Genomic DNA, 17,088 nt, shown 5'->3' with positions numbered 1-17,088 from the left:
TTCTATCACAGCCTCAACGCTGAAAAGTAGTTAATTGCTAAAGAGAAATATATTTTCTTTATCAGTCTCAACTGGCACTCTTTCTGTGGAGTCAGAACTACACTAATGACAGATGTACTTGGTATGGGCTTTAAAGGTGGTGTGCTGCTCAGAGATGAGTTTCTGATTAAACATCAAGGTTGAAGTTTTAGACTATGCAAACCAATGTTCTTCAGCAATGCTCACTGGGTACCTCACCAGTTTTTGCCTTCTGAGGATCTCATCATAACAAATTTTAGTGGCACTTATAGTGTCTAGGAAAAGAATCCTTAAAATGTCAAAGTTGTTATAAAATAGAATTGATGATGGCTGTTAAGATTAGAAAATGTTTGCCAGTCTTTTTTGTATATCCTCCCATCTCTTTGTAGAACAAACAAAAATGTTTTTGTCTAATTGCAAATCTCATTTATGCATGAAAATTCAAATGTTTTCATTTAGCTTCATTTAGGAAAATACCATTAATTTCAGCTATAACTGCTATGAAGGTGAGTATAGCAATTTAATCATCGGACTATTTATACTATAAGCATATATGTTAAAATTTCAAAGCTGCACCAGTTGAGTGCATAGTTGCCAAATTTGTGAGTTCACTGTAAAAACTGTGGGTATACAGATTAGGCAGCAGTTGCACAGTCAAATGCTTAAAAATTTGCCCTTTTAACCTCTCCTGTTCGTGTGTGATGACATATTGGACTTGGATGAAGATCAAAAATCTGGCCTTACTTCCAAAAAATCCCCCTTCACTTTTAATTGCAGCGCTCATGGGTCTACAAGGTCAATACCAAAACCCCAAAGAAACTGTTTTGCTTCCAGTTGAACCTTTGTTCACAATCTTAAGACACAAAGAGGAAAGAAAATATAAGAAAGCCATATTGTCACTAGGGAAGCAAGGAAGCATTTAGGAACAATCACCCTAACCCTCGGAAAGATTTATGCATGTTTTAATTATGCCAGATATGAAAGATGATTACATTTACCTTACCTTGCTGGGCATTACATGTAAATTCCTGTTAAAATGTATAGGATCTACTTATTTGAATAAACACTATCCCATGTATCAATCTATTTGTCCCAATAGAATGTTAGTAAGCAGACATTAAGTTAACAAGGAAAACCATCAAGAAACCAAATTGTTTCTCTTGCTTTCTCATAGACTAGGCATTGAATGTCATTTATTGTCAATAAAAGAGGTAGATGGCAATGGAAGTGTAGTTCAGGATGACACTGAACCCTTCATGTGGATTTATAATGGCAAATTTCAGACTTGTCCACTAAATGTACAGATTTGGCACTATCAGATAAATAACAACAGAAATGAGATGCAGACTGCTCAGGTCATGAGTGTATTAATGTCAGGAGCAGTGCAATCTGCAGACGTTAAAATGGAAATGGTTTTTAAAAGCCACTTAATCTCGAGACATACCACCATTTGCTAAAATATTTCCGCATTTCTTTCTCAGTAGAGGCTTGCCAAACTGCTGTACTTGATCATGTTTAAAATGTGAAAATAAATACACAGTTCAATTTCCCATGAAATAAATAATCATTTGCCTTTTCAGATGTAGTTAGTTTACTTCTAAACAAACCAGCTTGCCACATAAACCAGCCAAAGCATCCAGGGCCAATTTCTTCTCTTTCAGCATTCTATCGATGTGTATCTGAATGTTCCTGTGTCTGTCCTTGGGCATTAAATTATAGTCAGTCTTCTAGAAGGCATTTTGGATTGTATTCTTTTTCACTGTATCAGCCTTTTACGATCCTGGGGGAAATGCTGTCTCTATTTCCCCACCCTTGGTTGAGCCTTGTGTGTTTTTGCACTGCTCTTTTCCAGCAGCCATGCCCGGTACCCACGGGACGGTGGCACTTGGATGGTTTGGACCCGTGCCCATGCTGGGTCACAGGTGTGCTGCAGCCAAACTGCTCAGGACTGCTCTTCACAGCACTGAGCAGACCTTGATTTCTGAGGGCTTGCTTAGATGTGCGTGGAGCTAAAGGAATATCTTCAAGGGAAACACTGTATTTTGCATGCCTCAGTGGTTCCTTGTTGAAGTCTCAAGGATCACAATCTAAGTATATGGAATTATCTTGCACTTCTCTTTTGAAAATTAGATCTTCCAGACTTGAAGAATACTTATGGCTATTAAAAGTCTTTAAATTTGAGACAACAGCAATATTTCCAGAAACTTATTTTAGCCAAAACCCCAAAACTCTAGAAGATCCAAAAATATATTTCCTTGTTCTTTCCTTGTAAAAAGTATCAAATTATGCAATTTAAACTGCTAGAATTGTTTATTAAAGGTCTTTATACTTAGCTTAAAATGTTATATTGTGTGTTACCCACACTTCTCCACTTGCAGGCTAAGTAACTTTCTCTTCACTTCAAAGGCACCAATGATTACAATGTTTGTCATGCAGGTGTAATTTAAAGTCACTGTATGGGCAATTTAATTCTACCCTTTTATAATGTATATTTTGAATGACCAGTTCAGGAAACACTGTAAATTACTATTTTCATTTAAGAAAAAAGGTATATAAAATAATAGGGCAAGACATATCTAAGTTACCAGGCAGGTCTGTGCCTGCCAGTCATCAGTTTAACAATCCCTTGGACAGTTTTCAAGGCTGGAGAATTTGTTTGCTTGGGGATTTTGTTGTTTGGTTTTGGTTTTTGGTTTGTTTTTTTTTTTTCAGAACATTTTTAGTATGCTTGCTGAATTCTTAAGCATTTTAGTTGTTTGTACACAGATTGCCACCCTATGTCTCCCTCTGTAAGCACTGTAAAATCTTGGAATTTTTGGTGAAAATGAAGTTTGGCTACAGGCTTTCTCTCACCAGTAGGATGAGATGTGCATTCTTTCTCTTAAATCCTCACTTCCAATAAAACCTCTGCAGGGATATTTGATGATCTGCACCCATTTACTTTTCATAGTTAAAATCAGTACTCCATTAAAATGTAAATCATAATCTACTTAAAAGTTACATTTTGAACAAGCATTAATAAATATTAATGAAACTATAGTAGCTGATACAATGAAAGGATGCTTTGTAATGACAAAGGATTTAAAAAGTTGTATGTATGCCATAATGTGTACAGCTCAGTAGTAATATATATTATTTTTATTAACAATGGCTTGGGATAGGAAAAAAAATGATTGAAATTGAGAAATGTTGCGATGAATTTTTAAAGCCAGGCACAGTTGTGAAGGATTGGTAATACTGGAACATTAATTTTAGTTTGTAATATATTCATGTTATGGGCAGATGTAAAACAATGCAAACATGGTTTAGATATCTTTACATGGAGCAGTTTCCTTTTTAAAGGGTTCAGGATAGCTTAATGAATATTTTAAAGCCTTTAACTTAGAAAAACAGCATGAATGTTAAGATTTCAGAGACATGCAAGGAACATTTGTATATTATATAAAACAATACAGAGTTTTAGCTGGCTATGGAAAAGATGGCACATAGTGTGCTTGAGTCTTTCAGATGTGACCTTCTCAATCGTTGCTCAAGTTTATGTTAACAGAAATAAATTAACAACATCCTTGCAAAATACACTGGACACTTCCAATAAGGAGTTTAGCTCCAGGACTTATTACTCTTTTAATGTGAATCTCTTGGTCATTTCTGCTTTTTATACTTCAATTTTTGTTGTGCAGCTCCTTGATAGAGTCATATTGTTGATGAGACTTGACCTAAAGTTGTGGAAAAGAGTAGTTACCAATTCTTGCAATTAAATGTTACTTTTATAATGTCATATAATATCTGTGAGCTTTTGTAAACCAGAATTTATCAACTCGCTTTTTAATCTTAAAGTTATATTTAGAACCTAGCTTAGAAATCATATAGCATTTTACAAAACACAATCTGAGATGTCTCTCAATACAAACCACAACTACTTGTATGGAGCTAAAGAACTGCTAAAAACACATATTTGCTAGCATGCTGTAGTGGAGCTGCATTTTTCAGCCTGGATATCTTCCCTGACCTCTCTGTTGTGGTCTTGTTAAGCAGGTGTCACTGCCAAAAGAAGAATTCTTTAGGAGACCTCTGATATGATTTGCTTTGTGCTGTCACTGTGTCTCCTCTGTTGGTCACTGTGAGCACAGAACCAGGTACACACCCTGCTTGTGGAGACCCACGCATGACACACTCAGCTTGAGTTTGTTCAGGGGTCTGAATGCTGGCAAATGTTTAAAGTTTGTTGGATTCCTGGTCTTGATTTCTTTGGAAAAAAAAAAAAAAACAGTACATTTTAAAGCTGCAGGTCTGAAACTCTTCATTATCCTACCCCTCGTATGGAAAGGTGGCTGCACTAGAAAGGTCACAAACAGTCCAATGCCTCACTACACTGAGCATCTTCTGTCCTCCTAAAGGCTGTACCCTCTAAGTTTTTGGATGTTTGCAGCATTCCTAACATGTAGTTGGTCAAGTACTCTGGTCTGAGCATCAGTTAATTGATAAAGAATCCCCTCCTGGTGGGGAGTGAGCAAGGATGGGCACTGCTGGGGATCCTGTCTGAAGCCGAGGGGTTTCCAGCCATGGCACAGCTCTGTGGGGCTCTGAGCACTGAGCAGCACAGGAGTGGTGAGGATGACACTGCTCACCTAAATCCTCAGTGCTAAACTTTGCTCTAAGTATCTTTGCACTGATACCAAATTGCACTACAGTCAGTCAGGCTGTATGTGGTGGCAATATTTTGCTAGCATGAGGTCAGGATCCAATTTCAAGCCTGAGGCTGGAAGTTTATCTGCCTCTTTTCATGTGAGAGAACCATTAGCTAATTTTTTTATATACTGCTCCAGCTTTCAGAAATATTGTTATTGGCATATGTGTCATTTTTACAACTTGCATTAAATATTTCATTCTCTATCATCATTTATTTGGAAAGAAAAACCATGAAAAAACACAAAAAACAAGTAGCACAACTTGACTGTGATATAAACATTTCATTCATTCATTGCAAAAATGTGATAAGCGAGGGAGATGTGGGTTGGAAATATGGCCAGCAGCCTGGAAAGCACATGATAGGAGTTGGGAAACAGCAAAGTGGATATCTGCACTTCAGCTGAATGCTTAAAGTTTGTTCCAGACCATTAGGGTTGAACATTTGCAACCAACAGTTTTGTGAGTAACACATATTTGAGTGCAGCCTGCACAATATTTTCCATTTACTCTGCCCTCATGCTGTTATTTTTTTTTCTCTAAAATATAGGAAAGATCACATTTGACAGATGTGAAATGTAATCCCAAAGTTACAACTCATCTTAATCCAAAATACTCCAAGTTCATTAATGGAGATTTGCAGGCAAAAAATACACTGAAACACCCAGGGGGAAAAGGCTGAGTTTACAGTGATGCTCAAGAGCCAGAGTGGCCACTGAGGGCTATCTAAGTTGAGTTCCATGGAAAATTAGGCACTTCCTTTGTGTATTTGTTTAGGTTGCCAATTTGAAAATATTGCCCTATGTTTATTTCAGTTGAAACTATGCACAGTGAAATTCTTCCATGCTTTGTAGGATTTGTCTGCCTGAGCAAACAAGTTGTATTTAAAGGAAAGGATCTTTTCTACTGTCACATGAAAATGATTGATATGATTATGTATGTGCATGAGGAACATTTGCTAACACAATATTCTGATATTCAATTCATAATTTGATTTTAAGTCTCACAGTCATCACTATGACATTAAACGATAATAATACTGTTCCAGTGGTCATTAAGGAAAAAAATTGAAAATACATACATGGATTTTTTTGCCCTTAAATCAGGCTGCTAAACCTCCTGAGCATGGAATTACAAGTGAATCCGAACAGTGATTTAAATATTTATATTACTAAAATCCTGCCTAAGCCATGTGTTTGTCATGACCACATATTCTACTGCAGAGTGTCTGTTTTATAGGGACAGATATAACAGAAGGGTATTTTTATAAAATTAAAATAGAATATTGATTATAAAATATATCATCTAGATCAGTAATTATTACTTATGAACAAGGCTTTTTTAAATTAAAGTGCAATAATGAAGTATTTCTGTGAGAAAAAAAGAATTTTAACAGGAAACACACAGCATTGTTTTTAAACAAGTTTAATTGCTTTTAGTGTTGTTGCTGTGTTCAAATCCTGCCCAAATTACAAAGAAATATTTTCCATTCTTCAGTGTAATGAGAAGATATTCTTTCTAAATGTTCTGGTCCCACAAGCATAGTTTTATCCTGTGTCTTTTGAGTTCCATGCTGCTTGACATTAGTTCTGTTCCTTCTAACACTTTTCAGCCTTTGCAGCTGTTTGAAGAAAATAGGGAGCCATGGATCTGAAAATCAGAGAATTCTGAATGCTCTCAGGAGGTTCCCTGCCATTCTTTTTTTGCTGAAACAAGTCTTGTAGCAGTGTCAGTAGCCACCAGAGCTAATGGCAGCAGGGCTGCAGGCCAAGAAAAGGAAAATAGTTCAGTGCAAATGACCAAGAAACGGTGGTGTTTGGAATCCTCAGTCTGAACACATTATCACTGTGTCCTCTCTTACAGCTGCCTGGCCCACCATAAAAAATATGCTGAGTTGAACCAGTTTCCCTAAGATTCACTGTGCTGGGGCTGTGGAAGTCGTTGCTCATTAGCAGGGAAACCTCACGTCTGTGTTCAGTTTATATCCTGTCTAATGTTTAACACCAGTGGACAAGGAAATGGATTACCTCTCCTGCATGGAAACACAGAGACTGAGCTGCTCAACTGTAATATTGATTTCCTTTAAGAGCAGATGCTGTAGTCAAATGGTGGAGAGTAAACAACTTAAAGGTTAGGTTTGCTTACCTGGATGAGACACATCTCTGTTGGGTCTGAAATAGGATTACCTTAGCTTTGCCTGTTATTGATCCAGCTATGCTAGGAAGGGAAAGGGGAAGCCAACAGCATTTCAGAGACAAGGTGTTAAGCCTGCCACATACAGATTTTGGACCGTATGATTGAGGTATTTGTAGTGAAGCAGTGGCCTGCATTAAGAAGGGAAATCAATGACCCACAGAAGTGTGTGATTACAAGTTGGCCACTGAGCAGGACTTGGTCTGTCAGGAGACAGAGCTGCCAGGAAGGAGAAAGGGCACAGCTCTGCCTTGCTCCTGCTGGGCTCACTTCCATCAACATGGGAAATGCTCCGAAATCCCTAAGGAGACAGACTGCAGAGCCCTCATGGCAAAGCCACCTCCTGCAGCAGCAGCAAACCTGCTTCCCTAGATCCTTTCCCACAGGGCACTGGCACTGCTTGTCCTGTTGTCCCTGTCCTTTCCTCCATCCTGGAACATCTTCCTCCTTTTCCAGAGAGGTTTATCCCTCTCCCAGTACCCTCAAGCACTTTGCCACCCAGGGCTTCAGAGACACAAAGATGAAAGAGAAAGAAGTGTGGAGAGGAGGCAGTGCTGAAAGGGTAGTGTCAGCTCAGTCCCTGCTTCTGGACTGTATATATTCTAATTATTTCTCCTTACAGAAGAAAGCGATTCTTATAACGTGAATTTTGGGAATTAGTTTGGGGGTTTTGATTTGTTCGGGATTTTTCTTAAACTTAGTCTGGGGAAAAAATTATTATAACAATAGAATATATACTATAACTCTTTAAAGACATTTTGACTTTTACATATACAAATAAAAGGGAGATATTCCAATATAAATTAAAAAAAAAAAAAAAAAAACAAAGCAAAAAAACCCCAATGAACAAGATTTGAATGTAATGTGCTTGCTCTCTAAGAGCAGGTGTTGTAGCCCACACTGAGCTTTAGGTGTCATGTTTCAGGATGCATTTCTCTGCAGTATCAGTGTCCATGTCAGAGAGAAGGACCCTCCTGCAGACTCAGATTCCCAAAGCCAAGCTCCTGCCCAGAATTATCCTTAAATAGTCTGAGTCTCTCCATGGCCAGAGTTGGAGGTGCTCACCCTTCTAATGCAGGAACCTGAGTTACGTGCTCAAAGGCAGCTCATCACATAATTTGCACTACAGCACTGTTGTGATGCAGGTTACAGGCTGTCTAAAGCAGTTAGAGCTGATTATCCGTGGGAAGAGTCATTTAGCCACCAGACACGCATAATGCTGTCTTATGCCTTCAGAAGAATGACTACCAAATATAATTATGAACACAGCAGTACTTGCAGTCCAAGTCACTTTCTTTATGATTGCACAATGAAAAATTAATTTTTAAGGAACAGATTAATAAATATTGCTTTTTGAGCAAATATTTTCTACTTCTAATTAAAACATTAAGCTTTGTTTTTTTCCCAAATCAATTTGCATCTTATTTTACACATTTTTTAATATAGACCAAAACCAAAAGAGGTTAAAAAAGAAACAGATACTGTAGGTGCAACATGACAAAACTGTCATGTAACACTCTGACTCAAAATACAGAGTTCCTTGCAGACTTACTCCCTGTTGTTATTTTTTCTTCATTAACAAAATAGTTGGGCATAACTAGATTTTCTTCCTCCCTCTCTGTCTACCTCTTTCAAGTATTAGATTTCTTCCTTCCTCACCTTCCCCACAAAGTCAAGAAACAGTTTGTTTTCAGGTCTGTTTTAAGTCTCTGAACCTGCACATCAAATAAACCAAGCTAGTTCCTCAGTGGTTGAAAGATGGAGGAGAAATTATTAATAGGCTTCTTATTGACTCAATGTAACTTCTACAGGAACCCCAGCAGTTTAGTCTGTTTGATATTTGGAGTTATATGTAAGTCTCTTCCTGTGCTGCCCCTATTGAATGATGGTGATGATACTGCTGGGACGAAAAGGATTCAAATCAAAAGATTTACACTACTTAAAACAAAAAGAGTTTTATCCTTTAAATGTGAAACATTCTCCATTATAATAAGGCACTTAAACATAGACTTTCTTTGGATTGTTAAAGCAGCAATAAAGTTCAGCCAAAGCCCTTACTCAGTCCTTGAGAGTTGGTTTCCATATTACCAGGGACACAAATGCCAGCTTAAGCCAGCAGGTGTTCAGAAATGGTTTTTGTAAGAGAACCTTTAGAGGCTCACAGTGGATCTCACAAAAAGATAATACCATTTTCCCTACTTTGTCAGCGACTTCATTTCTCACTGCAGCCATGGAAGCTGTTTGCTGGAGGTTTTTCTCCCTTGCAACAGAGCCTTGGCGTGCACAGTGAAGTATTTTGGTGGAATGTCTCAGTCTCTTGAAAGGCTTTGGTCTGACTGTGTTTGTGCACCTTTTGTTTTCTCTGAATGTTTGGTTCCTGAGACTTACTGGCATGAATGTTCAAAATGAATTTCAAAGATGCATATGCATGTCACCATGGGAACTGAAGGCTGGTCTCAAAGAGCAGAGCTGCTGCTGGGATGATTGTGTGCTTTATCCACTTTGGGCATGGAAGCAGTGCCATGTGAATTGTCTGAATAGTCACACAGCAACTGTGGTGGGTATGACTGGCACAAACTTCTTTGCCACTGATCTGGCGAGGGTAGGACTATCTCATGACTGTGAAATGATCTTAAATTACAGCGGCTGAAAGAGGTATATTTTGTTCGTGCAAACTATTAATAGAAAAGAAAGCTAAAACGGACACTTTTTGCCCTTATTTATTCGCTCAGCTCAATCTTGGTCTTGAATTCTCTGTCTTCAGTTGTTGTTATGTTGGCTTTACAACTTCATTTGCAGATTTCTCAAATGAAATTACACACTTCTCAAATTCCCTTACACAATTTGAGAATTGTGTAAGGGAAACATCCATATACTGCTTGATGTAAGAAAACATTTTCTTTTAAAATCACTTCTAGTGGGAGGATGAGAAGCCATTGTTTCACTTTTCAAGATATTAATTAAGTTATTGTGCACTAAGGGAAAAAAATGCCACAGTGAGCAAAAAGTTTCAATGTTTTACGGTTCTTAATTGCTCTGTGACAGCCACCATAACCTTAGACACTTCACAAACTTCTGTACTAGAATTTTGTACAGAAACTGTAGGTCTGTAAGAATATTTACTGCTTGCTAAACAGAGTCAATGTCGTTAGTTGATACCTATGATATAATTCCTAAAGAGGGGTTTTTACTTAACTAATATATTGCTCTTTGAACTGTCTTTAATTCCTAATTTCCATCAGTCAGTGTGGGTATTGCATTCCCCAAATTTATGAAGGCAAAACTTATGAAGGCTTGCAGTAATCAAGCAATACAGAAAATTCTGTTAGACTTCGTGGTTTAGTTGTGTAGTAATTTATTCAGCATCGTAGTTCTGTACTTGAAACATTCTTCTGGATTAAGTGCTTTCATCCCAGCTAGGTGAAGTGATGGGAATTTTTCTTCCCCTCCTCTCTAGTCTGAGGAAGGAATAGCCTTGTACTGCACAGCCCTTATGGCACCTCAGAGTGGGTGAAAAAAGAATCAGAATGGGAAATTGCCCAGCACCTTCAAACCTGGCTGCTTTCCACAGGTTTTGGTGTTCACCTGGAGGCTCACAGAAAGGGGTATCACAAAAGAGCTTGAATTTGGGCACACCACAGGTAAAATTACCACAGGAGTAATTACTCCCTTCTCAGCAAAAAGAAATTAATCATTTAGCATCCAATTAATTGTTAAAGCATTTTATGCCCTTTAGGCTCTTTTCTGAGCTAGTTTTGAAGATACAAATGAATATAAGTTTCAGACTGCACAAAATGCAAATTGTGCCAATTTCTGGCAATAAAAGTAATGTTTTTTCTATCCTTTACTGTTTGATTTATTCATAGCTGTTTTGAGAAATTCATGCAGTACAATTTTGGTGCTATTGCCTGCTAAAGATTTTTCCTCCTTTCCTTTTCTTGGCCCCATTTCTCCCACACACAAATCCACAAAGCCACAGATGCTCCATTACAATGATGTCAGTCTTGCTACATGCTCCAGCTGTTTGGTAGGTACATTTATAAAGTTCAGCCTTTTACATTATGCCATAAATGTATATTTCATGTATAAACATAAAGTTAACATATTGCAGATCACTCTAAGTGTAATTTTAATGGAGGTTCAGTAAGTTTAAAAAATACTGAAAAGCATTTAATCTTTCCGTTGGCAACATTTTTATAGTAAGTTTTCCAAATTTTTTTCTTAGGCTAGGTTTAAATATTCCCTGCCCTCTCTGCTATTTCATCTTCTGTGATCTTTGGAAAAAGCAGGGAGTTATTATAGTAAGACAATATGTATTTTAAAGAAAGATGTCTGAGGAAAAATATGTTTCTCTCCACATCTTCTTGGTGCTCAAACCCTCACTTAGCATTCTGTACATTTACCAGCCAACCACACTGCAAAACACCTAATTCCTGGAGTTGCCAGCTTTCAATGATATTCTATATGGCCAATACAATGCTGATAGAATGTATAAATTCTAACAGATTGTTTCAAAATTTCATGAAGAACTGGATCTGACCTTAAAGCCATTCTTTGTATTGTGTCCTGAGTTTCAAAGGAAAGGCTAAATAGTGTCTATTTGGCTCTGCCTTTTGTCCCTTTTCTCTTTGGTAAGTGCTTAAGGGTTCAGCTCACTGAAACTCTGTGCATCACTGACTGGTGCCCACAGGCTCCTTCCCTGGTCTCCTCTGGGTGCTTCCCTTCTTACAAAAAATGTCTTTATTTTTTTGCTCTCCCTTTGAGTTGCCTACTTTGTCTTCATTTGAATGTGGTGCTGAGTTATCACCATATTTATACCAGATAATCATTATTCTAAAGTAAATCACTGTGGAAAATTAGGGGCCTAATCTCTGTTTTGTTGGCTCAGTAATAAAATGGCTCTCAAGAGGACAGATGAAAGCTGAGATCAGGAGTTGCTGTTGCTTCAAGCAAGACCCAGGGTGCACAAATTCCCTGATACAACTGTAGAGACTCAAGCTGGGGACTCTGAGCTATCAGTGTGTGGCTGCAGAGGAACCTTCATTAGTGTTGTGGATCTGTTCCAGACTGTAAATACATAAAAGTCTGATAAACTCCTAACAAGAACCAGTGGCTCAGAAATGCTGATAACGTCACCATTATTTGTTTTCTTTTTAATTTTCAGGTCTTTTGTTATCCAGCAGATCCCAAGTAGCAACCTCTTCATGGTGGTAGTAGATAATGAATGCTTCTGTGATTCTATCCCACCAATTACCATGGCACCTATAGAAATAAGATATATCCTTTTATTTACAAACAAGTCAGAAGAGATTCAAGATGCAAATATTGAAAAATTTCTTATCATGTAAAACTTGCATTGCATGACATCATCACCCATTATATGTGCTGTTTGAAATTAAGCCTTCTGGGAATATGTTCTCACTATTTTTTCAATGAGAATTTACTTTTTTTTTTTCTTTTTTTATACAGCCAATATGAGTTAAGCAAGCACACTTGCATCTTATGTAGCATAAGGTCATGGTCATCTTTAGACAGCTGAACATCTTTCAAATTAGGCACTAAGTATGTAATTTTCTTATAATGATAGACCTCATTGGAATTTATTGAACTCCCTCTGACATAGATACTGCTTTATTTAAGATTTGGCTGGAGCATTGAAAATGTTTCAGAATACTGCTTTCCAAAACTACAAAAATTTAGCAAAATAAATATATTACTTGATTTTTTTGTTTGCCCCACTTCCTATTTTTTGCTGTTCTGTAGTTCAGGTAGTTCAGGATTAGTTTTTTCCCATAAGTTGGATTTGTCAAAAGCAACCTGCAGTTTGCTTTTATTGCAGACTTACGAAAAGACAGGTCAGCAGTGTAAGTGCACACGTGCTATTGAAAGCACAGATCACAGAGAGGAAAGCAATAAAATCACTTTCTTTTCCTTGTGGTGACCACACATGTCACCTTGGGGTTTTAATGAGGAGGAAGAAAGCTGAAAGGTTTTCACTGTACTCATATCAAAACACTCCCATGAGAATGCAATGCTCAGAGCATCTCTCCTTAACTGCCTTGTACATAATGAATCCCTGAAATGTGAACGGTTAAAATCTCAGAAGATAAGAAGACGCCCAGAATCTTGTCATGGATTTCACCCTGAAGTAAGTTTCTATCTGCTTTTCCTTTGTTTTGGACTCCAGTAAATTTTTTATTTCTTTAAAAATGATTAATAGGAAAAGTATCTTCCAAGATGAAATGTTGGGAAATATTCAGAAGACTCAGTAGTCAGGGAAGTGAGGGATATTGTCAGTGCTACAAGTGTTTTTTGTACACTTGTAGACAATGCCTTGAGTTGCTGCTTTTGCAGACTGGTTTGTATCATGTCAGAGAGTGTGGTAGGGTGTGAGCACTGGCTGCCAGGAATATCTGAGAACTTACTCTGGCTCAAGCAGTGACCACAGGACTCCTTGTTAGAGATGCCTGGGAACTTTTTGCTCTCAATGTTTGCTTCAGTAATTAGCTTCAGTACCATACCTGTCATGCTGCAGTCATTCTGCTCACACAAAATATTGCTTGGGAGGGATAGTGACCCCTCCACTACATGAATTTACTGCTCTGTGTTCTGCACAATGCTCTCACACAGTGCCAAGGAGAGCTGACAAGAGACCAGTATGTGATTCCAGTGGCTTGTACTGCATAGGTTCATTGACATCCTTTTTACTCTGGAGTAACTTTAATTTCTGCCTCTGTTGATATAATGCAATGTAGAACAAGACCTAAAGTATAAAGTGGAGGGGATGGTGTAGTGCCTGTTGTTTCAATCTAGAACCTAAATTTGTTCAACTCAAAATGTGTACTTGTATTACTTTCTGAGTATATTTAATTTATGAGCTTTGTTGTTTGCATCAGTGGTCTTATGTTTGCTAAAAACTCGGGTGTCATAATTGACTGCAGTGGCTTGTATTTATTTTCCTTTGTTGTTCTTTTATTTTCTTTAGGAAAATGCAAGAGAATGTGGCGGTGTCTCAGGCCTTAGTGCTAAACCTTCTCTTGTTCTTCTTCCTCTGCTATTGATGATTTTCTCCAGGTGACATTGACTGATGTGTTCAACTGGCATGCTAAAACATGGATAAACTGTGAACTGGGAAATGGTGCAACATAGAGGACATGAAATATAGTCAGAGCATCAGCATTTCATGATTTTAAACTGTTGGTGATATAAATTCTTAAAGATATGTTGAAAAAAGATTTATCTTTTTACTTTGCAAGTTGTGCAGATGTGAATTTGGCATATGGCAGTCATGATTCATCAAAAAAAGGACTTGGTAGATAGAGGTGACCATTGCTTTGTCCCATTGAAACAATTTAAACTGTGTACTTTTTTCAATAAAGTATATTAAAATCACAGTTTCAGAGTGTATTTTAAGTATGCTAATAAATTTGTTCAAATAATGAATGATGGGAAGAAAATAAAATAAATGGATGATATTTTATTATGCTTTTAGCCTCTTTCTGAAAAAAAATCAGAGAAGAAAATGGAGACTTGGCTTTTAGAATAAGGCAGAATAGCTTTTACTAAGAAGTTAAGGAAACACCTGTGTGTGTATGAAGCTGAGCAGGTAATATATGGTGCTGAATTATAAAGAAGGTTTGGTTTTATGGAAATAGCCATAAAATATCTTACCTTCATTTAGAAAGTGAGTCAAAGCCTTATTAAAGCCTTCTGACTTAGGCAAGCTTTGGGTCAAATTGGTTGATTTGCAGATGGCATAAATCAAATACTTTTCATCTATAGGAATAGGAAGATATGTAGAATAGCCCAGATCAAGGGGTGACACTGTTCTGCTGCTGTTCCGATCTCATGTCAGACGTGAGAAGCTCGTTATGAGGAAAGTAATAAGCAGAGAAAATCAGACTTGTGACACATCTGTGACAGCAGAACCCATTATTGATTTTCACTGAGTGTCCCTGTTGGTAGGCAAAGATCTAGACCAGTAAGTTTTTATTCCAGACCTTACTGGAAATGAGGTAATAAAGATGAGCATATACCTTTTGCAATTGGCAGCAAAGTCCCTGCTGTGGATATATTTGCTGAAGATCTTTATCTTTGAGCTATGATAGTCTTAGTTTGTCTTTGGAGTTTTATAGAATCCTTTATCAAAGGATAACCTGTTCTTCTAACAATATGATCAATTAAATGCAAAATAAAATGCCACTGCTCTAAATCTGGTGCTTGGAGACTGCAGTTTCCTGGTTGGGTGTAAGTTTGCTTTCAGCCTTAGATAAATGTTAAGCAGATTTGCTGTGTATCTTGGTTGGAAACAGGGAGCCAGGCCACTGAGAGGGGCTTTGTCTTAAAGAATGCTACTCAGCTTGTAAGGGGAAGAACTAGTAAAACAAAACTTCAACTCCAATGCTTTAATGGGTTCAAATGCACTTGTACTTCCTCTGATTCTGAAACCATACAGGTCTTTGTACTCATAAATTTCTTTTCCCCGTGTTTTTTTTTTTTTCCCTATTTTTTTTTTTTTGAGTGTTTTCCTACAGACTTCTTATTTGTCTCAAAATCCTTCACTATGGAATAATTTTCCAGCTGACATTCAGTCAAGCTGTTGTCCTTGTGACATGCTTTGTTTACTAAGCAAATTGGAACTCAAGGCATTTTCTCCACTTGGGCTGACGTGGACATCCTGCTCTTCTTTGCTTGGTTTTTCTCTGAACTCCATTCCCCCTTACCCTACATCATTCTTGCAAAAACTTAATGTCAATACTTTATAAAAAAAGTATTTTCGTTTTTGATTCTCCTCCTGATTCTCCAGAATTCACAACATTTCAGCCTCATAACACTTTTGTATATCTGATTACATTCTTCTGTAATGGTATTTAATGGTTATAGCCAATACAATACAGGTGATTTTCCTTGTTAGTAGAATGTGGGAAAAAAATATCTTTCTCATTAGAGCTATTGAAAAGCTCTGCATACAACTGTCTGATGTGTTAATCATCATTGCTTGCAAAGAAAGGAAATACATTGATGGAGAAAGTGTATTTCTACAGAAGCTAGGTGAAAATCTGTAATAGAAATTCATTGTTCATTTTGGGAAGAGGTGGGTGGTTTTTTAATTGCAAAGGAGCCAAGGAGTGACAAGACTATGACAGTCTAAATTAATATTGAGAAAGAGATTTAAATATGGGCATGTAAATGAATATTTCTCAGAGAAATGTGACAGTTCATTTTCATACACTAAGGCAGAGTTATGAAGGCAGAATGCATTGGTGTACCCAAACAAGTCACTGTGTGAAACAGAGTAACCCAAGTCAATCGCTAAGTGTAAAAACAGTTTTATGAGTTGCCATTTCTCTTATTGAAGCTATCTTTTGAATTTTGTATCTATTCCTTAGAAGTTTCTGGTGCAGTGTGAATCCAGGTTGATAAAGGCAGTTGGAAAAATGGACACAAGGCCCAGGGACTCAGGGTGTGTGTGAGCACCAGTCAGTCCAGAGGGAATGGCTGCAGCAGGAGCAGCCTGGGCTGAGCACAGAAATGATGGTTATGAGTTTCATGGGACAGAGTTCTCCAACAGGGGAAACAGATTTAATCTGTTAAAACAGATTTCCAGAAAAGCTGATCTCATGCTAATGTTGTTCCTGCCTGTATTTGTGTTTGCTGGTCCCTGTGCCATTACCTCTGAAGGTGTGAAATGCCATGCCATGAAGTTGGGTCTGTGCTGTCATTCCATAGCCTGTGGCAGGTCATAGAAGGTTATGGAATTTAATTCCATTACCTCACTAATCTGAGATATTATTCTTCTTAAATACTGAAATTATTATGCAAGGTCTGATGCAAAGTCAATTGCAGTAAATAGCAAAAGAAATATGTGTGCATGTGTATATATACAACTGCATATGTGTAAGCTACATATATTTTTAATAAACAGGAAATTCAGACATTTTCTGTATCTTTTATCTCCCTGAATCTGAGAACAAATCTGAGAAGAACTGGGACAACTGTACAATAATTTTCTGCACAGCAAGAGGCAGAGCTAAAAGCTTTAGCTTTTGCAGGGCTCGGATCTTTTTTCTTCTTTACTTTCTTTGCTAATGGCATTGATTTGCAACTTATTAGCCCCAGCTGCCTCCTCTTCCTTTAATCTTGATAAAGTAAAAGCTGTCTGGGGGCTCAGGGCTGGCCATGGACACACCA

At 37.5% G+C, this 17,088-nt stretch overlaps 1 protein-coding gene across 3 annotated transcripts in view; it reads left to right on the top strand.

Annotated features, from left to right (window-relative positions):
* Positions 1 to 16,834, top strand: part of CACNA2D3 (calcium voltage-gated channel auxiliary subunit alpha2delta 3) — a 386,651-nt gene extending 369,817 nt beyond the window's left edge. For 2 of the 3 annotated variants that reach the window (XM_072935079.1, XM_072935078.1), the window contains 3 exons: positions 12,062 to 12,177; positions 12,966 to 13,045; positions 13,883 to 14,377. In XM_072935079.1, the coding sequence (XP_072791180.1) occupies positions 12,062 to 12,177; positions 12,966 to 13,045; positions 13,883 to 13,975 (289 nt within the window). In that variant the 3' untranslated portion in view covers positions 13,976 to 14,377. Of the gene's footprint in view, positions 1 to 12,061; positions 12,178 to 12,962; positions 13,046 to 13,882 lie in introns of all 3 variants that reach the window. The other variant, XM_002192832.6, reaches the window with a different exon arrangement.
* The last annotated feature ends 254 nt before the right edge of the window (positions 16,835 to 17,088 follow it).

The sequence above is a fragment of the Taeniopygia guttata genome, chromosome 12, assembly GCF_048771995.1.
Source record: "Taeniopygia guttata chromosome 12, bTaeGut7.mat, whole genome shotgun sequence".
NCBI lineage: Eukaryota > Metazoa > Chordata > Aves > Passeriformes > Estrildidae > Taeniopygia > Taeniopygia guttata.
Note: the sequence above shows the minus strand (reverse complement) of the source record. Positions and strands in the feature narration are given on the sequence as shown.